Source organism: Pyrgilauda ruficollis, unplaced genomic scaffold (genome assembly GCF_017590135.1).
Source record: "Pyrgilauda ruficollis isolate IOZ18807 unplaced genomic scaffold, ASM1759013v1 scaffold2, whole genome shotgun sequence".
NCBI lineage: Eukaryota > Metazoa > Chordata > Aves > Passeriformes > Passeridae > Pyrgilauda > Pyrgilauda ruficollis.
Genome location: NW_024519206.1, coordinates 13,725,725 through 13,748,707, shown reverse-complemented (window position 1 = coordinate 13,748,707; position 22,983 = coordinate 13,725,725). Strand labels below are relative to the sequence as shown.

The 22,983-nt window shown below is 35.7% G+C and overlaps 1 protein-coding gene across 5 annotated transcripts in view; it reads left to right on the top strand.

The window, feature by feature from the left end:
- Positions 1 to 22,983, top strand: part of ANKRD28 (ankyrin repeat domain 28) — a 117,948-nt gene that overhangs the window by 73,303 nt on the left and 21,662 nt on the right. For all 5 annotated transcript variants that reach the window (XR_005955004.1, XM_041466192.1, XM_041466191.1 and 2 more), the window contains exons 4-14: positions 1,728 to 1,798; positions 4,678 to 4,878; positions 5,525 to 5,612; positions 8,709 to 8,851; positions 9,912 to 10,124; positions 15,887 to 15,965; positions 16,387 to 16,501; positions 16,922 to 17,004; positions 19,584 to 19,647; positions 20,961 to 21,029; positions 22,625 to 22,765. Coding sequence is in view for 4 of the 5 variants with exons in the window: in XM_041466192.1 (XP_041322126.1) it covers positions 1,728 to 1,798; positions 4,678 to 4,878; positions 5,525 to 5,612; positions 8,709 to 8,851; positions 9,912 to 10,124; positions 15,887 to 15,965; positions 16,387 to 16,501; positions 16,922 to 17,004; positions 19,584 to 19,647; positions 20,961 to 21,029; positions 22,625 to 22,765 (1,267 nt within the window). In the remaining variant the exon portion in view is untranslated. The remainder of the gene's footprint in view (positions 1 to 1,727; positions 1,799 to 4,677; positions 4,879 to 5,524; positions 5,613 to 8,708; positions 8,852 to 9,911; positions 10,125 to 15,886; positions 15,966 to 16,386; positions 16,502 to 16,921; positions 17,005 to 19,583; positions 19,648 to 20,960; positions 21,030 to 22,624; positions 22,766 to 22,983) is intronic.

Below are 22,983 nucleotides of genomic sequence, written 5' to 3'. Positions count from 1 at the left end.
CTAGTGACTTTTAGAATACTCACATTCTTTCTTTGCTTCAGTTCTGTGCAAGACTTGATACTGTACAGTCTGCTATGGCACATGATGTGTTGCAGTGCACCATTGGGTCCTTAGGATGTGTGACAAAAACAGGTATTCATGGTGGCTCCTAAACTTTTCTTAGACTGTGGTGGTTTTCTTCAAAAGGGCTTGGACTTTCTTCCCTATTTACTAGTCTTATTTTTCAAAAACTTTTGCAGTTAGGAAAATAGGACAACATCCTCTGCTGAAATTTAGGTAAGGAAAGACGGAAATCCCTGGAACTGTAGCCAGCTGTGACATCTCAGTCTCTGTCCAGTGAATGGAAGACCTAGGATCAAACTGGAAGTTTGCATCCTGCATCAGCTTCCGTATTCTGTTTTTATGACTGAAAGGGATGGATTGATTAGAAACTCAAGAGAATTCTCCTCAGATATTTGGGTTGCTTAGCATATACAACTATGATTCTGTACATTTTGTACAGAAACACTGCTGGGTTTCTTGATCAAGTGGCCTGGGAGAGACTTCTTTGCTGGTGCAGATCTTGGATCAAAATGCCCTGTCTCTCAGTTGAATATCCTGATTTGACCAGCAACCTTTTTGGCATCTTGTGTCTTACCGCCCTTCCATTCTTTTCTGTTCTTTGCCTAGAAAAAACAACAGTTTGTTCTGACATACCAGTATTATGTTTAGCTTGAGATCTTAATCAGCTCTGGTCACGTAGCATTAATGTTACTGTGTGATTCTTTCCAACAGTATTTCTGAACTCTTTTTCTTAAAAATGTAAGATTTTGTTTAAGTTATCCCTGTAAAATATCAGAAGTTTCAAAATAAAGATAGGTAAGTTTCCAGTCAGGGTATAAATATCCTACAACGTTCTATATGTGTGTGTATCATTAAGCAATTAAATTATTAACCTTAATCGTTAGGTTTTCTTGTTTGTTGGAGTTCATTGGAAGTTCAGATGTAGTTCAGCTGCTTCCTTCAGGGGATAGAAGTTCCCAAACCCTTCTTTCCTTTTATTATTAAGAAAAAAAATTAAAATCCAAACCCAGGCTTGTGTCCCTTAGAGATGTGTGTGCAGCTTTATTTCCTGGGGACAGGGAGGGCTGTTCCTTGGGAGTGCTTTCAGAAGTAGAGAGGTGTGGCTGTTAGTCTCTCTCATGAAGGGAGGACCAGGAGGTACCAGGGTGGGCTAGGTGACCTTTGTTCCCAAAGAAAGTCCCAGTAGAAGAATCATCCTCAATCTGTATACCTGTCCATCAGACATTGCAACCACAAGGAAACTGTAGGCCTGGGGAGTAAGTGCAGCCTCTTTCTATATTTTCATAGAGAATTTCAATTATAATGGGAAGCCATGAGACTTTTGTTGCTGAAGGCAGGGATTTTCATCATTCTTACGCAGCAGCCTTTTATGTGGCTTTGGAAGGGCACAAGATTATAGAGGATGACCTAGTATAAAAATATATTTCCATGTGGAAGAGTATTATTGGTAGTGTTAAAAGAATTTCCTCAAAGGGTTGATTTCAGCTGGAGAAAAAATTATTTTTCATTTTTTGCATGAAAAATTAAAAGAAATGCCTAGAACAAGTAAACTAATTTTACTAGAGTAAGTAAATAGTTCTATTTCTGAAAATGTCTTCTTGAAAATATTTTAGTCATTCTGTAAATACCTTTTAAATGTCTGTTGTTTTTATTTTTTATTACAGGAGCTAGAGTTAATGCCAAAGACAGCAAATGGTTGACTCCTTTACACAGAGCTGTAGCATCTTGTAGTGAGGTATGTTGCTCTTTTTGACTACCTTGTGTTAAAATAAGACTTCTCAAATTACCTTCTGTCCGTTATTCGTTTTTTAAAAAGTGAAACGACTCCAAATGTTTGGAATTGCAGAACATTTTTGCAATGGTTTTTTTGGCCTTTTGAGGGAATTCATGTATGTATGTATATCTATTGCTTAAGCAGTAAGAAAGGAGGAAAATTATAAACTTTGAGTTCTCAGCTTTGCTCTCTGTGCCTTCCCTAGCAGAGGACTCTGCATGTGGTGTTCTCAAGTCTTATTTACTTCTGCTAAGGTAACCAGAATGGTTCAGCATGAGGGAAGTACAGATGAATTAAGATTTAGAACAACTTTTACAGCATGGTCTTTGCATTACTTCATATTTTTTTACATGCTTGTGTATTGAGGCCTTGAAGAAATAAATGATTCTATTAAAGGCCTGCCAGTGTCTTTTATTTAAAAAGTGATTAATTAATAGTATTGAATATCACTTTAAAATTCTTAAGTGGAATGTAGACTGTTTCTTGAAGTCTACCAGTTGTACATTTGTGAGAATATCATAATGCGAGAAATTACTTGGCTATTGTTTCCCTGTGGTGATTGTCCTGATAAAAAATTTAAATATCTGTAGAAGATCAAAACAAACAGAGAAATGCTGATCTTGTTATGTGGAAGAGTTTATGCAAAACTATCTCCTTTGAGATCCTGAATCAAATTGATGCTCATTTCAGTACGTTTCAAATAAAGGTTTTTTATTAGTAAATTTTTGTTTGGGAAGATAGAATTGAATATTTTAGTTTTGACAAGCATTGAACTTCAAGTGTTTCATCCATGAGCTGTCTAAACAAGCCTTGTTTCAGTTTTTGCTTTTGAATTCCCTGGATAAACTGCAGTATTTTGTCACTAGCATTAATAGCAAAGTTATTTAGAGATCATGTTATTCAAAAAAACAGTGTTTGAAAATGAATCTTCAAGGGCTTCTTATTCCCAAATGCTATTTGTTCTTGAGATATTTTTAGGCTGTTCCTTTGGGAGCTGACCAAAGCACCAAATGCTGCATTCTTCAGAGCTGAGGAACAATAAAAGCTCGCCACATCAGTAATGCTTGCAGAGGCAGAGGAGTGCTGCAAACAAACTGGGATTAAATGATAACTTCAAAAAATGCAATCCTGGTTATAGTTTTGTGTTTTTTTTTTTTTTTTTTAAATATGGAAGATTTTAAACAAAACATTATTCAGAGGCAAACAAGACAAGTAAACCAGTCAGAGCTTGATAGACGCTTGTCAGAATTCTCTATTTATAAACACAGTGAGTCATGGGAACCCATGTACAGGGTTGATACATGTAGGCACTGTTTTCTAGCTGACAGACCTATATGAGTTTGGGGCACTGGATGAAAAGCTGTAATGAAAAAAAATGGATAATGATTTCAGTAGAACATCTGGGCTCTTGAAGTGTGGACAGCTGCAATTAAACAAGGACATTGAAACTTAAAAGATAGCTGCAGTTATGGATTTAGCTGTCAGCCGCTCAAGTTCAGGCAGCATTATGTCAAGGCAGTCACATTTTTATTTGTGTGTGCCTGCTGTATGTTGCAAATTAAAAGAATAAAGAAACCCCAAGTAGATTCAGTCATTAAATTCATTAATGCAAATGCACATAGAAATTAGATTCATTATTTTTATACTAATATTGTGGTGCTTCCTTCTGCAAAAGGGGTAATAGCTGTTCTCAAATTTCCTTGTTCTGATATGGTTCTGATATGTTCTGATATTTGGGTTAAACAAGACAAGACTTAAAATATAATTAGTTTTTTAAAGTACTAAATCTACTTCAGTTTCAGAGAAGACCTATTCAGTTTTCTCATTAAAGTACAAGCCTGTGATGCAGTATTTTCACTTTTGTGTTTGTTCCTATCTTCTTTTTTATTAACAGTACAAGAAATTTCAACATTTTAAATGTTACTTATTCTAATATAAATAGGATCAATAGTGACTTAGCAATCTGCCCATAGACCTTGCTATCATACCACAGTGTAATTCAGAATCTCTAGTAACAACTTGTGGTAACATGTTTAAGTTCAAAGTGGTAATCAATTATTTGTGTGCTCAGTGACTGAATTGGCAGTCACCAAAAGCAATTAGTGAATCGTGGGAAGGTCACACAGCTGATGCAAAATGCAGTATTCATCATCATGTTGATACTGCCAGCACGTTTATTTTTTTATGCATTCCAATTGTGTGCACGTATTTTAATGGGATTTGTTTATCTTGCTTAAGAATTACAGTCTTATTTGTCAAATTTTCACAGCTTGTACTTCTAACAAAAGGAAATGAATAATCATTTTGAGAGATAGAATTTAGTGCAATATTTTAAAACGGTTTTCAGGAGTTTTGCAACAGTGTGTGTTGAAACTTTTTGTGACTGTGCACTGTTCCATTTTTGGTTCTCTAAATGTACATTTAATAATCTCAGGTTTGCCATTTGTAGACTTGGACGGTTGAAAAATTTTACTTGGCAGATTGATGGAAATTCATTATAAATTCATAGTACTTCACTAATCCTTGGCTAAGACTTCCACTAATGGAAGAAATCCTAGGATGGTTTATTAAACTATGGAAATCAGTTGTGATGAAAAACAGTTTTCCATGTGGCTTAAGGAATAAAAGACCAGGAAGTGGTTGATTTGGTTATATTATTCATGTCCTTAAGAGCATCCTCAAGTTTGGATTTATGATAAAGTACAAATCCCAGTGTCCCAAAGATTATGTCTGCAAATGAACAAATCGTAAAGAGTTGTTTTCCACTGTACTGTCCTTAAATCCAAAGCTGTCATTTCCTGTCTTTACTAAATGGCTTGATTTTTTTTAAATGCTTTCAGGATGCTGTTCAGGTGTTGTTAAAGCATTCAGCAGATGTCAATGCTCGTGATAAAAACTGGCAGACACCCCTACACATAGCAGCTGCAAATAAAGCTGTGAAGTGTGCTGAAGCTTTGGTGCCTCTCCTAAGCAATGTAAATGTGTCTGATCGAGCAGGCAGAACCGCACTGCATCATGCAGCCTTCAGTGGACACGTTGAGGTAAAAGTTAATTTTTTTGTCTTCCACTCGTCATTCTGTCCCTCACATTTCTGATATTTCATTTTAGAGTTTAAAACCATTTCTCCCCCATTCCCTTAAAAATCCTCAACCCCTATTTTACATTTGAATTTGTTTTCTGTATGCATCTCTGTGCAGAAAAGTTGAGGAAAATAAATCTTAGGTCATTTAATTGAAAGTTTATTACAGTGTTCACTTTTCTTGTGACAGAAGCAATTTTGTTAAGTGGAGTTAAATTAGTAACAGGTAAATTTAAAATGGAAAAGCCAGGATATTTTTCTGTTCAGTAAAAGGTGAACATAGGGAGTATGTTGTCACTGAAATATGGAGGAAATATATGTAATAAGCTCTGACTCATTAGTCTCTTAGTAATAACCTGAAGATTTAAAAGATTTCATGGCTTTGCACTATTTAACTGGAAGTGTTTTTGTTGACATCAAGTTTTGTGTTCCTTACAGTCACTTCATTGTGACGGCTAGTTTTTTCAATCTTATGGAATATTCAAAACCCAACACATTTGAATCCTCTGAAAACACATAAATTTTTGTTTTCTTACATGGTTTTCTCTGTTGAGGCAAAGTGTTTTCCATTATGAATAGAAGATTTGTGTTTTTTCTCTTTATCTCAGATGGTCAGCTTACTGTTGTCTAGAGGGGCCAATATTAATGCATTTGACAAGAAAGACAGACGAGCTATACATTGGGCAGCATATATGGGTATGTACATATTTCAGTTGATTAATACTGTAGTAATAAAAAAAATCATTGCATGTTTAGTGGTTTGACATATTTCTAGGAAAAATATTTGCATTGTAAGGTTATCTGTGTCTGCCAAAAAAACATTAATAGTATAGTTCAAATTGCCTTGTAAATGTGTATTTTGTGGTGAGGAAAATCAATTTATTGAAAAAAGAAATGTAAGGTAAGTAGTTTTGTTCTTTAAAAAGGAGGAACTATGTTCTTCAGTCAGCAAGTCTAGTCACAGGTGAAAAATTTTGCAGAAATGCTAAGTAAAAGGTAAGCAGTTAATATGAGGGTCACCTGCAACAGAGGATCATTGCAGCATCCTTGGGGATTGTATTTTCAAAGAATATTTCATCTCTGAAACTACAAATTCTTGCCTCGCCATTCTTATTCCAGGAGTGGATAATTATTGTTCTCATGGTCTTGATCAATAGCCTGGCAATGCTGTCAGAGTAATGTTCTTCCTTGCCTTTTATCAGACTTGAAAAGAATTGAATGTGCCATTCAATTATGAAGTAATCATCGCAGCAATAATGCTCTTAATTTATTATTTGAAGCTAGATGAGATTGCACTTCTGTTATTGATACCAGTACTTAAAACCCCAGAAGTTATAGAAAAGTCTTCATTATTGATCTACTGTTCTTCCAATATTAGTGTTTTTAATGTAGTTATATCTGCAAAGCACTGTCTGTGACAGTCTGTCCAGCCACCTTATTGAATGTGGTTATTTGCAAAATTTTGTTGAATGAAACTTGTACGTGAAATTTCAGAGAACTGACAAGTGTCAGTGGGAGGCCAGAGACACCTTCTGCCTTGTGCTTGCCTAGGTGAAAAGTCTTCTGTTTTGCAGATAAGCTACACTTATTCCAGTTTTAATCAGTGCTATTTTGTAGGCTATTTACAGGGAACTCTCTTAATGAAGAGTGTTTGGGCAGGAAAAATGTAATTTAATTGATGTCGATCTGCCTAAATTTCCCTGTAGACAATAGAGAAGAAAAAGCTTTTGAGAGTCTTCAATCAAAGTAAAAATAATTATGACATTCCCCCTCACAATTTAGAGCCATTGTACATTGCTCCAATTGTTTGGAGAAAACCTTAAAAACTTTTTCACCATGTAAAACTGACCATAAAATAAAGAAGTTATGCTTTTCGTCACTCTACTATAAATAACTTTCTAGGGCGATCCATTGTTTTGCTTCCTTCCTGCTTTTCACCCGGCTCCATTGCTGTCCAGCTGCAAAGCTGTGACTGAAATGGACTTAGAGTCCTTTGTGCTGGTGTTGCCCTCACTGGTGCACCGGGATGTCTCTGCCGCACTTCTCACGTCAAGTACCTTGCTCTTCTCTTTGGGAGTCTTCCACTGATCGCTGTTTGCCTTTTCAATGCAGGTCAGGGTTTGGTGGTTTTTTTTTGTTTTTTACCTTCCCTTTGAAGTTTTTCCTGCCACTGCTCTGTTCACTGTCTCTATTCCTTTTGCTGCTTTCCATATCTTCTGTATTTCTGTTTCTCCTTTAGGCTTGTTTTCATTCTTTTCCCCATTGTATTTGGGTAAAAAGATGAGTATTGTATTTGCATTTCTCTTTCCCTTCTTTCCTAATATACTGAGATAATTAAGAAGTGAAATATTATTGCAGCACTTCACATTGCACTGGTAAAGTCTTATGGCTTTGGTTGGTATAGCTAGGTGAAATGGTGTTTTGTGTGCTGTTGGGTACTCAGCATAAAATAAGTATCACAGTGTCTGAGTGTTTATAAAAATAGCTTTGTCTGTATTCCTTTGGGTAGGCACTTCCTATTCAAACTTTTGCAAATTCTCTTAACTGCTTGCAAAGCAAAGACCCACGCTCTTTGTGAAGCACTTAAACTGAAAGCTGGATTTGATACTTTCTACTGACTGGATAAGTATGAACATAAGTATTCAGTGTGCCCCTCACCACTTCTTTAACTAAGGAAAGGATGTCACTTGAAGGTAAAATAGAGTCCTGCACGGGTCAGTTATAAAAGTAAAGCACCAAGTGTATTGTGCTCTGTTATAAGTCATGTATTTCTTTATCCAGCAGTCTTTGTCATGACTATCCATGTAATTAGTTGTTTGGCAGTTAAATTAACAATAGAACAAGAATGACAGATACTTGGCTACCCTATTTTCATGGCTTCTTAGTAGGCAGTGTCACAAGTGCCTGCAAGCGGAGGAGGAGCATGTGGGCATGGAAGGGAAAAGCTCATTGCCCTTTGCAGCAGGGGTGGGTGTTGGTGTTGGGGTCCCTGGCCCAAAGCTGGCAGTGAGAGCTGCTGCCCACCCCTTCAGGGTGGGCTCCCTGCCCTCTCTTCTCTTTTCCACCTGGAACTTCCCCCATGTCATGCCTTCCTCATTATCCCAACTCTTACTCTTCCTCGTACTCTACTTCCATTGTCTTAGGAGAGCAGTTGATGCTTTTAAAAGGCTGTGGTTCCTCAAAGACCATCTGAGTCAGTCTTGAAAACAGAGCTTTACTAAATCCTTTATGATGTGGCTTAACATTTCAAATGCTTTGTGAGTAAAGGGAGTTGGATTGGGGGGTATATTTTTATGTAAAAGTAGTATATTTTCTTCTTTTCATCAGTGCATCAATTTTTCAAAGTTTCTGCCTAAGATTTAAAAATCTTAATGGGTGTGATTGGAATTGGGGTGACAATGTAAGATTGACAGTCACATTGTCTCATAAATTGTTAATGTAAATTTGTGGTAAATACTTAATAATTACAAAGTTACTTTGCCTCTCGAGTTCTCAAGTCTGAAAAAAACCCTTCTTTTTAAACAGAAGACTGGATTGTGTTTTGAGTATACAAATTTATTTTTGCAGTGTAAATGCTGTGATTGTTGGGTGGAGTGTGTGAAGATGATTATTTTAGTTGCTTTTATAGTTCATGATAGGATTAGAAAACAAGAACAATTCTTTGTTTTCTACATTAGGTCCAAAGGAATAATGGCTTGATCGTGTTATAACAATTGTAGAATTATTAAGTTTGCAAACCTGTGCTGGTTAATAAAATACGATGCTTCATTTTATTTGTCTTTATTATTTTAGGTCATATTGATGTTGTGAAATTACTCGTGACCCATACAGCTGAAGTGACATGCAAAGACAAGAAATCATATACACCCTTACATGCTGCAGCATCTAGTGGGATGATTAGTGTAGTCAAATATCTTCTGGATCTTGGAGTTGATGTAAGGAAAAATAAAATTACATGGGATTTTTTTCTTGTTTTAAATACTCTTGTTAGTGCTCTAGCACACTGTTTATTTAGGGACAGGTTAGGATATAGTGAAAGTACGTGAAGGAAGATCTCTGGAAGTACTGCTTTTTCTCTTATAAACCCTAATTTCTCCATTAAAAGAAAACCTCCTTCAAAGCCTTGCAGATTTTGCGCAATAATTTGAAAACAAGTATGTATTCAGTGGGTCTTTTTGTTTATTTGATATTTCTTGCTCTTATTTCATTGGCTGGAAATCAGGAAATAGGAATTCTGATCCTAGCTTTGCCACACAATAATTTTTGAAGTGCAGGAAATTAAATGCTTTTGCCTCAGTTGGTAAAATATACATGTCACTTTCCTACGTGACATAAATTTTAGATAATACTAAAAATTATGAGAAACTTCAATACTGCAGTAAATTAGGCCATATTAATATTGAAGTGTAAATGAAGAGGTTCTAGAGTACCTGCCTGTAGAAGGAGTGTTAACAGTAAACTGTGAAACTGTGTAAGAAATCTACATTGTGAATCACAGTCTTAGTCTTGCAAGTCTGGAGATTGCAACTCAAGCTCAATATTGAGAAGTAGATCAAAATTCAGTGTCATGTTGTGTACAACAAGAAATTCTGTTTCTGTATGTGCACATGCACACACAAAAAGGCTCTTTGACCTCTGTTTTTAATGCAAACTTAATGCAATGCTGTTTTATAGCAAAGGTGTGTGCTATGCTTTGTGCGTAGTATCTGTGCAAATTGCCACAGTTGATATTTTTGGCATGTGTGGCTTCTCTTAAAGTTGCATACAGGAAACTGGTGTGGAGACAATTGGAGGAGGTTGGCTCGCTTGTAAAGCAATCATACTCTTCCCCAGGACACAGATCTCAATCAACAAGCTGTATCCAGAACTTGCTTTTAATTTCTGCTTTTGAAGAGTTCCAAAACATAATCTCATAACATGAGATTTTTCCTTTGCTAGAATTAAATGCTGCATAGAGTGCCTACTAACTAATCTTGGGGTTTTTTTCTCTTCTAGATGAATGAGCCAAATGCCTATGGAAATACTCCTCTCCATGTAGCTTGTTACAATGGGCAAGATGTTGTAGTGAATGAACTCATAGACTGTGGTGCTAATGTAAATCAAGTGAATGAGAAGGGGTTTACACCTTTGCACTTTGCTGCTGCATCAACACATGGAGCATTGTGTTTAGAGCTCTTGGTCTGCAATGGAGCAGATGTAAATATAAAGGTAGGTGTATCCAAAGCCATCCTTTCACACTTAAAAACACTGTGCATCTCTATCAGAGGTAGTTTTTTCAAAAATACTTGTTTTGGTAACATGGAGAGGTTCCCACTGATAGGTGGAGTATTTGTTTGAGAAGTACTACAGTAAAAATGAGCCAGTATGTTGCTTCAAGAAACTTGATCTGAATCTGGAAACCTCAATGGGATATGTTACATAGCCCAGAAGGATGAAGAAAAATGCCAGTAATGTCTAGCCAATCTTGATTACATTTAAATGTCAGAATTCTGTATGCTTTGTTTTCCCTAGTCTAGCCATATAAGTAAGAGCAAATAATTTGAAAAAAAAAATGCAAAGGTATTTGTTTTTCTTATAAATAAGTAACATGAACAAAATCAGGGATATTTCAGGGCAATGTGTAGACCTGGCTAATTGCTGGAGCAGGTGAAGAGATGACAATGTAAGATCTTAGAATCTAATCAGTCAGGGAGATTTGGAAAGAGTGTATTAAAAATACAAATGTAAGTAGATCAGGCCAATGGAAAGTCTTAAACAGCTGGTGTTTCAATTACTCCGGTGAAAATGTGTGAGCAGAGTCAGTATACATTTTACATCTCTATTTGGTCACAAGTCTTTGACTGCAGAATATTCCTTAGAATCCAGCCTTGTTGTAGGTAGAGAGATGTAAGTAAGACCTTCTGGTTTGTATTATGTTGATTTTTACTCTAGTAATAAAAACTTAACTGTGTTCAGAAATATTTAGTGGCAGTATCTGGTGTCTTGGCAGGTCTTAGGCTCAGGGAATCAGGAAATGGGCATATGGAATGAAGAGTCCAAGTGTTCCTTATGGCAAAATGTCTGGTTGCCTGAACTGTCACACACATGTGGTATGAAGGGAATTATCTGTTATTTAATTTCTTGGAAAAAATGGAAAAGAAACCTGATTAATAGGTTTATGCTGGAATTTCAGCACAATCTGTGCAGGAGGTGAATATTAGAGTAGCTGACATTTCTGTTAAAAATCTTGGGGTTTGTGGTTCACTTCACGTAAGCAGTGATTTTTACAGTGATTCAAGCTGATTTTCAGCTAATTAATATCAAAATACAGTTTTATATCTACTGTTAGTACAAAACTTAGAGCCAACTGAAAATTTGAGAGTATTTTAAAAATAAGCTCTTTGATGTGGTAAAATCCTAAGTGTATGTTCCTGCTCACTGTTACATATATTTAGACGTGCGGCTCATTTAATGAAAATGTGCATAACTCAGATGTGGAAAAATTCATCATCGAAGTGCCCTGCAGAACTAAGGAGCTGTGTTACAGGGTTTACTGCCAACTTGTCCTAAAATATCCAGGTCACAGTCCATTTATTTTTGTTGCCAGCTTTCTACTCTGCCTAATGTCCCAGGCTGCATATGACTGAGTGTTCAGTGTTACAGGGCTGGCTGACTTTTGTCCTACATTCTTGAAACATCATTTTTCAGTAAAGTGTGGTCTGCCATGAAAATAATCCCACAATGTTAAATATGCAATACTCTCACAAATAAGAGCAAAAGAGAGCTTACAGCACCTTCTAGTACCTGAAGGGGGCCTACAAGGGAGCTGGAGAGGGACTTTGTGCAAGGGCATGGAGTTACAGGACAAGGGGAAATGGCTTCAGACTTTGTGAGTAAGGTTAAATTAGATATTAGGAAGAAATTCTTTACTGTGAGGGTGGTGAGGCCTTGGAACAGGTTGTCCAGAGAAGTTGTGGATGCCCCATCCCTGGAAGTGTTCAATGCCAGGTCAGATGGGGCTTTGAGCTACTTAGTCAAGTGGAACCCTGCCCATGCTAGCAGGGCTGGAACCAGATGATCTTTAAGGTCCCTTTGAGCCCACACTCTTCTGTGATGCTCTGACAAATATTAACAAACCAAGAATTACTGTTTTTCTAAATGCAGGGCTGCAAGGGTTCATGATTTTGTGCATATTTCTGATGTAAAAGAAAGAAGTGGACAGGACTCATTTCAGAAACAGCATCAGCTTTTGCTGTGGGTTGGTTGTAATTAAAATATATTGATTTCATACATATCAAAATTCTTAAATACAAAATTAAGCAAGTAGGGCTTAAGCAATTATAGCTTGGAAACAGCATTTATCCCAGTTTCCTCATCAAGGTGTTTCTGTTGTAATTCTGTTAGTAGTATTTCTGTGGATTTATACCATTATGATTGAATTTGGCCTGTAAATTTGCACCTGAAGGCGTGAACAGACTTACTTTGTATATGAAAACTTAGCACTTGCACTGTGGAAAAAAAACCAGAATGTGTTATGTAACTAACAAAGAATTGTGGATTTAAAATGAGATGGAATTAGTGTGTTATTACTAAATATTTGTTGAAACCAAGCCTGTTCAGTTTCCAAACACTGAGGCTGGAATTCAAAGTAGTTCTTAAAATGGCTATAAGATCTATTTTTCATCATAATTATATTGCTTGTGTAGGCTGATTCAATCATTTCCTCCCATGTGCAACTTTTCCTGTGATTTTGGAGGTTAGAGAGTGGATATGGACGGTAATGTAGGTGCAGACTGGACGGTACTATTACAGTGCTTCCTGCTGTGGATGACTGAGAGGGGAGAACAGAAGGGAAACACTGCTACTCTTGATGGCAGATAGAGAGGAAGTTCTGGTGCATATCTGTGAGTGCTGGCCTCATCTCAAGAAGGGATTGCATAGCAGAAGATAATAGAACAGTAGAAATATGTTATATGCTTTTTGTCACCTCTGGACATAATTTCCTACTTGTTTTCATAGCCTTGTCAGTGTCTACTGTAGAACAGTGAATCTTATCAAGTATTGCTCATTACTGCAGCACTCCCTCCTCTCTATTCAGGATTTCCATGCATGGAAGAACACATTGAAATGAGTATGTAATGGGACAGTATTAATTGTTTTATGGACCCCATTGCTGCTTGAAAATTCAGTGACCTAAATAGAAAAAGTTTTTTGCTTCCATTGGCGGTACTAGAACATAAGAATTGTTGCTAGGGGGAGATTTCATTTGGAGGAATGCTGTGACATGATAGACCCACATTTCCTCTCCCTCAGTGAAGCTCAGTAGTCTGAGTACAGTTAATACGTCAATAAGACACCTTGTGCTGTGCATTATTTCTGTCTAATAGCAAATATTGTTCTTAGCAAATTTGTTATGATCCAGGTATTTTGTGGATATATTTTCTCTAGTGATAGAAGAGATTTGGGTGATTCCTTTCCTATTACCACATTTAGCTGAGTTTCAGTGAAGACAACAGAAGTTTATCATTAGCCCATAGCTGTCCTGTCATGTGCTGTGATCCTGTCTGATCTCATTAAATCACACAGCTGTAGTTAGCTTCATATTTAGAGAGAAGACCTTAAAGACATAAAGAAAGAGAAATGGAAGCAAAGTTTAGAGGATACCTCCCTGCTTCTGCAGTCCAATCTCCTGGCATCTCAGGAAATAGTGATTTGCTTAATAGAGCCTTGATGTTTCATTGCTTAAAGAAATGTTTAGCTACTGGTTCTGGTTCTATATATCCTTTTCTAGTGTCTTAGAAGGCAATTCTCAATGCAATCCTATGCCTGGCTGTTCAGCTTCAACATGGCAATTGTCTTCATTAAATTTTATACCTGTTCTATGTTTATATGTTGACAGACAATTGCATGTTGTGTTATTCCTGGGCTGGAAAGGAACCTGAGACTGTTAAGACATGAGAGAGGCACTCTCATAAAATCCATTGTCTTAGAAATCTATGTTAAGTGCATTTTTAAGTAAATTTGAGCAGAGTAAATCTAAAAGTCTCTTAATGATTGTACTGTGTTTTTTCATTTATAAGTGGAAAATGATTCTGTAGCTTATTTTGCTGTTCTTTGCAAGATCTTACTGAAGGTTTCTCGTGAGAAAACTTAACCACAGTGCTCTTCAGTTTCTAATACTGTCACCTTAAGTTATTCCTATGTCTTTGTGAAGTGTATTATGAGATGTGTGTTTTTTCAGCTCCGTCTACGTCCTCTTCATTAGCCTTCCTTTCAGGTACAGATTTGTCCTGTCTAAGCTAGTGAGACTGGAGGCTGCTTTATCTGAGTCCTATTCTAGACATTCTAGAATCATAGAATTCTAGAAATTCTGTCTGTTACTTCACTAAGCTTATTTTATATTTTTTCTTTAAATTAATAGATTCTATAGATTCTTCAGGTTAAAGAAGGATAAAAGTGAGGGAAAAAGTCACCAGATGTCTAACAGTTGTTTTAAAGTAATTGGGCACAGAGACTTTTAGTGGTTAGATGAAGATATGAGAACTGAACTGTAGGGAGAAACATGAAAGAAAACTGAAGCACAGAGGTTGCTTGGAGAAGTTGTCACTTATGGTGTGTTTATTTGGCTTTTTCTTAAAGCCTCCAATGACAGAATTAAATTGATTGTCTAATTCCTCAAGAGGATTTCAACCCCATGTTCTCTGTTTATTTGCATCTGCTATGGATATGTGGTTGTTGTCATTTGATTATTTATGGTCAAAGAAATCTGCTAGCTGAACGAGCTAGAGATAACTTGGCATTCCTTATCAAGTGTTTAATTTCTTTCCATCTAGGTCTGGGAAGACAGTGTTTCACATAATTGTGCTGTTATGCTGCTCTGGGCAGTGACACAGTGAAAAAATCCATATCCATCCCTAAAAGGGTCTTCAGCAGACTTTCAGTATCACATCCATAGAACCATGTCCATTTGGTGCCAAAGGGAGAGTAAAGATGGGAAGATACTTTTGCATATGATGACAATTTGTGATGTTTCAGTACATGTGTTCATATCACATGTTCCCCTGCCATCTTTGTCTGATTTAACTTTGTATTTTGTGAACATTTCACACTCTTGAAAGCCATAATTGAAAACATAGATTCAGTATGCATGTGCATTCAAGGTCCTTGGATTTTCTGTGTCGTGTTTGAAATTCTTTGAGGGCATGTGTAGGAACTTTTTTCTGCAATAAAGCTTTCCCATTACCTGTGACAAGCATGAGGGGAAGATATTCCAAAGTAATAGCAACAGTAAAAATGCTTTTGTGAGTGCTTTGATACTGAGCTGTTAATAAGTGAAGTTTCCTTACGCATTACTGTTGGCTGCTTCAAGGATGTCTTTACTGGGTGAATGACTAAGCGCACATTCAAGATGTGCATTTCAAATGTATAGTACCTCATAGGGTTGAAAAGTTCTACCCTAGGACTACTTGTGGTTTATGATAAATTGCTTGCAAACATCACTTTACAGAAATTTCTAGGAAACACATGAGCTTTGTAATGTGTTGTCGTCTAGTGTAATGTGTAAACCCCTCTAGTAAATACAGCTACTTTCTTTCAAGAAACAAACTTAAAACATTGTTTTATTTTAGCCTTGGGGAGGGGTTGGACATAGACTTGTTGCTGAAATAGTGTGCTGTCATCATCCTCTTGAGAGTTATTATCTTAGGGACAGAAGTGTGAGTGAGTGGGCATCCCTGAGTTGTCACTGGCAGCTGGAAGAGTGACTAAGAGCAGCTCTTGTGAAAAGCTTGTCATGTCATGCTGACTTGTCATTGCCAGCATGTGTCTGGCCAAAGTGCACAGAAACTATTTAAAGGATGCAATGTAGAGAGAAAAGAAGAAAGGTCCTTTTTGTTGGTTTTTTTTTTTTGGTTTTTTTTTTTTTTTTTTGGTCAGATCTGATTAATTGCTGTTACTGGTGATAAGTAACAGCATTTTTTTTTCTTTTCCAGAGTAAAGATGGGAAAACACCTTTGCACATGACAGCAATCCATGGTAGATTTTCAAGATCCCAAACCATCATTCAAAATGGTAAAAAGGGGGAGAGAATATTTTTGTCATAAGCTTTCTGGGTTGAATGTTTTCATCCTCTTGTATTGGTAACAACGTGCTGATTTTTTTTTCATGTCCAGTGTCCAGTAATGGTGGTGGAGTCCGGCATATCTGTTTATAAAGTTTGATAAGTTACACTGATGAACCATTTCTTTTTCAGAATGCAGGAATATAAATATATAGATTTGTTTTCCATAACCTAGGTTGTAGAGAGTTTGGCCCATAAGGTTACATAATTAAATGCTTTTCTCTACCACTGAAATCTATATAGGTTTTAAATCCAAACCAGTCAGTCACTGACAATTAATAATGTTACTTAGATGATCATCAATCCTATTTTTCTAACAAAGTATCTGCATGCCTACATATACACTTACCTAGTAACTTCTCTTTATTATAGGAGCTGAAATAGACTGTGAAGATAAGAATGGAAATACCCCATTACACATAGCAGCTAGATATGGCCATGAGCTATTAATCAACACTCTGATTACGAGTGGTGCTGACACTGCAAAGTAGGTAACTTTACTGACATGAATGCAAGCTGACATAATTTAGAAGTGTGTTTATTAGGTTAGCAGAACTAGTGCAATTTTTTAATATCATCTTCAACTTGCAACAGGAAATATTTTGTTTATTATGCTGTATTGTACTTGTAAATAGCTAGTCAGTATATCACAAGTTGTACCAAAAAAAAAGAGAAATAGAGTTTTCTGTAATGTATTTTAAGTAAAAGCTCTGAAAGTTTTAATAGGCTGTTGCACTGATAATGCATGCTGACAGCTTGGAAGGAAATGTTTAAGATGTGAAGTTAGCTCAGCATTCTAAATAGGTGGTTTGCTGAACCCACCATGCATGTGCACTTTGGCACACAATCATGTTTGTTTTATTTTAATTGTAATGAAGCTGTGATACCTGATTATGGTGTATCTTAGGCGGGGTATACATGGGATGTTTCCTCTCCATTTGGCAGCATTAAGTGGATTTTCAGACTGCTGCAGAAAGCTCCTCTCATCAGGTAGGACACTCTTTTAAATTCTTAAAATTTGTACTTCATTGTGTATTTCACAGAATAGCTTTTAATTAAATCTTAATTTAGTGATGCATAGAAATCCTTATAGTTCACTAGTACCTTGGGGCCAATGGTTGTTTTTTAATGGACAGTCCGTAGTTAAAGTGAATGCAAAGTTTTGCAGACATAAGTTTAAAAAAAAATCAGCCAAATTTTAATAATACATTTATAATTTCTTTAATACTGTGTTTGTGCATTTCGAGTTGCCCACAGAGGTGGGATGACTGATTAAGACCATAATGAAACTTCAAGGAGAAAGATTGATAATCTTTTTTATTACTTCATGGAGCATCCAATTTCCATTCCATGGTGTCTTTAGCTTAATAGAGATCAGTCTATTCCCATCTGTTCCTGTAGCGGGCATGTAATAGCACTGAAGACTCTGTGGACTTCTATATTAAGAAACTGTTGCATTGTTATTATGTTGTTAATGAAATGCAATGCAGTTGCACTTTTCTTTTGATGTTTGACTCCTCCCTGAAGATATGGATTATTACTTCTCTTGTTGGCCAGACTCTTAGGTGAATTCTGAACTCTGAACCAGTGCAATTCTGAGAAAGTAGATTTATCCAAATGAAGCTTCTGGAACAGAAGAAAAATAAGAATGAAACTAAATGGTTCTGTATTAATCTGAAGACACTTAATGTTTTTTGAAAAAAGACAAGTGGGGAGGAGAGAGTTGGGGAAAAGGAAGCGTAAGAAGTTGCTTCCCCAGCTTTATACTGTTTGTTAGGGAAGCCTGGGAGAAGAACTAGAGGAATATACTAAAGCTGCCTACTGGTAAGGCTTTTTATTGACTGTCCTGTCATGGGCAAGCTTGCAAGGATTCACTTCAGTAAAGAACTGTCCAGTAGTTGACAATATTTCAATTGGATGTGTTCAAAATGAGGGATACTGGCTCTTTCTTCTTCCTGCATATGCTGTGGTGCTGGCTGTGCCTTTACTGGAGGTTCAGTATGGCAAAGGAAATCATGTGGAGGACTTGCAAGTGGTTTCTGTGGCTTTTACATGAATTGAGAAAATTTGGATGCAAATCTAGCCTGGAACAGATAAGGACTTGAAGAGTGTGCTCAGCCTTCAGGCTAGAAAGACTACCTACTGCTAAGAGCATTTAGGATGTGCTCTTGCTTGACAATATTTCAATTGGATGTGTTCAAAATGAGGGATACTGGCTCTTTCTTCTTCCTGCATATGCTGTGGTGCTGGCTGTGCCTTTACTGGAGGTTCAGTATGGCAAAGGAAATCATGTGGAGGACTTGCAAGTGGTTTCTGTGGCTTTTACATGAATTGAGAAAATTTGGATGCAAATCTAGCCTGGAACAGATAAGGACTTGAAGAGTGTGCTCTTGGTGTGGGAATTGGTATGTGCAGAGTATGTGTCCTTTTTGAGGTTGGGAGATGTTTCTTTTTATGTACATTAAAGATCTCTGGTTTTTAAGTTCATTTGTATTCGTGTGAAAACCTTAACAAAATGTCACCAATCTGCCTTGTCTCAGTACTGAATGACATTCAAGTAATTAGTGATGGTAGGTAAGCTACTTAGGGATGTGGAAAGACATCAAAGGCTATTCTTCAAACCAAACTGGTAAACTCTCCTAAATTATTTGCTATAGAGCAAATTCCATTCCTGGTGAAATGGAATAAAAGCATAGTGGTGCATACAAAACTTGTTTTAGGGGATATAGAGTAGGAAAACAGTCTTGAAATAATAGTATTTTTGAACAACATGTCTTATGTTGTTCATTATCTATTGTTGTTGAACAGTTCTTAAAAGGAAAAAAAAATAAAGCCACAAATGGAGATTTAGTAAATAAGTTACATTGCACAAGAGCAAAACTCTCATGAGAACATAATAGTTTCCTCAAACCAAAAATGTAGCTTTGAAACCTGATGTAAACAGTAATCTTTCTGTCAAAATATATGGGTAGATATGGAATTACACAGCAAATGTTAGTGATCTTGGATTTGAAGTTCCACAGCTGAGCCTTTTTGGAAAGAGAAAACTCCACTGTTCTGCAAAGAGCTCCGCTGTAATTAACTGCTATTTGCAGCCATCCCTCCAACTCAGTGAAGTTCTTTCTTTGGGATTAAAACACTAAACTCAAGGGTAAAATTTAAGTAGCTCCTATATTTAGTAATACTGACATCCCCAAAAATTAATAATCTCTGCACAACAATGATAAATTCTAGCATATTCCTAAATTTTCATATGACCTGCATATATCTTATATTCAGTAGTAAATGGCACCGAAATGTTAGCAGGTAAACAGAATGAGAAAGAACACAGCCTCAGTGCACCTACTTGTGTTTTACCTTACCCCTTTCACTTTTATTTAAATGCCTGTTTTTCAAAACATTGGAAATAGCAAGGACATGTTTCAAATGAAGTAATTTTTAATGCTTGAGTGCTCTTTTGCAAATAGCTGTTAAGTTTGCTTAGCAAGCATTTCTCTTTAACAGCAGATGACAGCAGTTTTGTGAAAGGTGATGTTACATAATCATTTTACAAAATATTTGCTTTGTAGGTTTTGACATTGACACACCAGATGACTTTGGCAGGACTTGTCTTCATGCAGCTGCAGCTGGAGGGTGTGTAAAAAAGCATTCATGCTTTCATATTCAGTATTTCTTTTTCAATTGCTGATCATTCTTTTTTTCTATTATTTCCTCTGTTTTTTCTGCCCTCTCCCCTTGGAACTTATGTAAATATGAAAATAATTTCAAGATGGATTCTATCTGCAAACAAAAAATTAATTAACTGTTCAGCTCAATAAGTCATTGCTGGAGTACAGTGTCCAAGTGTCATCAGCCTTACATTAGATTTATGTTTGGGGATGAACTGATTTTTTTTTTTTAAATTCCCATGGATGATGATAAAATTTTTAGAATTTACAGCATTCAAAGATGGCATGCCCACCTCAGATCACTGTGGGACATGAGATAGAGAACAGCAACTTTGGGAAATTTGTTTTTACCAAATCCATAAATTCCAAAAAGGTCAGTCTAAATAAACTAAAAGCAATAATTAAATTCCAGTGTTTAGGTGGATGAAGTAGTCAGAACTACTTGCTCATCACTTGAGTTGTGATCCATATTGATTATTGTTATTGTATTGTAGGTTTTCTATAGCAGCTACTCAAATTGCCTGGAAGAATTGGGTAATAAATTTCATGATACACTTTGTGGGACACAAGAACTCCATGATATTGATATTTTCATTTTTCTGTTTGAATGTTGTTTAAGTAATACTGTTAAGTAATCATTTGAAATCAAAAGTACTTGCTAGATACATCCTTGTTGCAAGTGGTAAAAGTTAAAATGCTATCTCTTCATACAAAAACCAAATAATTTGTGAGGCATTCCCTCACTCATCTCAAGTTTAGGAAAGTCACAAAAAATAGTGTTTAAACAATAAACAATATAGTATATCTATTATGTCTATTATGATGATAATTTATTGAAAATTGATTACACTAAAAAGTAAAATATCTATGCTTCAACTTACATTTGGCCTTAAAATATATGCAGTAAAATCTTGCCTCTCTGCTGGAATCCTGGTAGCAAAAGCATGTGACATGCAGGTGTTATTGTTTGTTTGTTTATAAGAATTTAATTATTTATTGAATTAGGTTCATGTTTATGTGCTTTATGCATGCCAGTTGGTATCAATAAAATTTATATATGTGGTCTTGAAATAATTTATATTCTTTATTGGTTTGGTCCATAAATTATGGAATCTATTTTACATACAGGAATTTATATATCAAAAATTCCACATTATAGTTCAGTTCCATTAAACTTAACATATGAGATGTTCATGTGTAGTAGTTCTGATATTTATAGAGGCCAGTATTAAGGAAATAAAATTTGCAATCACAAGTAATAGTGTATTAATTTAATAGGAATTTGGAGTGCCTAAATCTTCTGCTAAATACTGGTGCAGACTTCAACAAAAAGGACAGATTTGGAAGGTAAGACATTCCAGATTTGTATATTGGAGAGGGCTGTTAAAAGTATTGCAGTAGCAGCTTGTTGATATGTGGCCAAGTCTGCGTTCCAGTTTAAATGTTTTTTTATGATATGATGTCTCTCATAGACTGCGTTTCAGCATATGTTCTCAAAAGTCACAAACCTATTTTGTAATCCTGTTTTGTTAGGTAGGTGTTTAGTCTTGTTTTCAAAGACTGAATTTCACATTCAACTGTAATTTTTGTGAACTTTCTTTCCTTATAACATGGATCTAATATGTTTAAATTGCTCTCATCCAAGGACATTAGTAACATTTTCCAAATAATGTATTAGTCAAATCTATAAATCTGTGGCTATTTCTAAGCTCTTTTATTAATATACCCAGTATTTTATTATAACTGCTTTACCTTTTTCATTTCACAATATCGATCCCTTTCTGCTTTCCTGTTTGAGCTCTGAACTCTTTTGGAATGACATTAATTTCTATTTTTAGTATATGATTATTTAAGTTTAGATTGCAGGATCAATACTTATGTAAAATCTCATGTCACATCATGGAAAATATGATTTTCTGGGATGTGAAGAGCAGGAGTAGGACTTAAAGAAAAAGTTATGGATTCAAAGTTGTATTTTGCTTTAAATTCCACTTCCATTATTTCCAGAGAAAGGAACAACTATCTGTCACAACTTTTGTCATCGAAAGTTGGGGTTTCCTTTTGGTTTGATTTGGATTTTTGTTTAATGTTGATGTTATATAGAGCAAGTTTTTCAGGAGATGGAAAATATTAGTTTAAAATGGGGAGAAATGGGAAAAAGATATTTTAAGGAAAAGGAAAGAGCCTGACTATCTCATCAAAATCAAGATATTTATAGCTGCAGTCTCTTTTTAAAAACAGAAAATTAAATTCTGAGTCATACTGGTCTTTTTAAATTTTTAGCTAAACCGGCATATTTAGAGAATTGTTTATGTATTTGAAGCTGGGATAAGTTTTCTCGGAGATTACACATCAGTACTAATATTTCATGGTTTTGTTACAAGAAGAAAAGATATACTTAACCACGCCTCTGCTATGTCATTATAGATAAAAATAAATAATAATGTTTTCCCCACTTAGGCAAAATTGTGCTTCGTTTATTAAAAATGTCTGTTTGTGCAATTGTTGTATTTTATTTGTGCTATATTTAGTTGTTGTGCAGTTTTTGATTTGTCCATATTTTTCCATGTGGCTTAAAATTACTTAACAGAAAATAGTATTTCTAATGTAAACTGGATCTTCTTCTCTAAGTTTACACAAGAAAATTCAAATAAGGCTTCATTAATATGAAGTTTGTACATATTTTGGCTGGCAAATAAATCCATTATATATGGTTCAGCATTGTTAAGTGGTTCTTAGAAAGTGGCCCTAGTACTTTGTACTTTAGTACAAAGTACTAAAGTACTTTGTCTTTAGTACTGTGGTGATGTATTCTTCACCACAAATACTTACTTAAAAATGTAAGGAGGATTTAAGTTTCACTTTATTTTGCTTTTTCTGTCTCTATAATATTATTTTGCTGTTATTTACCATTGTACTTTTTATTTAAATGTGTACTAAAGAACTCCACTCCATTATGCTGCTGCCAATTGTAATTATCAGTGCCTGTTTGCCCTTGTGGGATCTGGAGCTAGTGTGAATGACCTTGATGAGAGGGGTTGTACACCTCTGCACTATGCAGCTGCATCAGACACAGATGGGAAGTAAGTGGCATGATTTGTACTAAAGCCTTTCTCATTAGGAACATTTGAGCTGTAAATTTTGTGTGTGTTCTGCCTTCAGATTTGCCAAATGCATTTCTTGTATTTTTAAGGATTAAACTTGACAGAGGTGTGTGCATTGTATATAAAAGACTTGATGTAACAAATATTTCAGAGGAAAAAAATGAACAGCAGGAAAATGTATTGTAAGAATTTTGTGT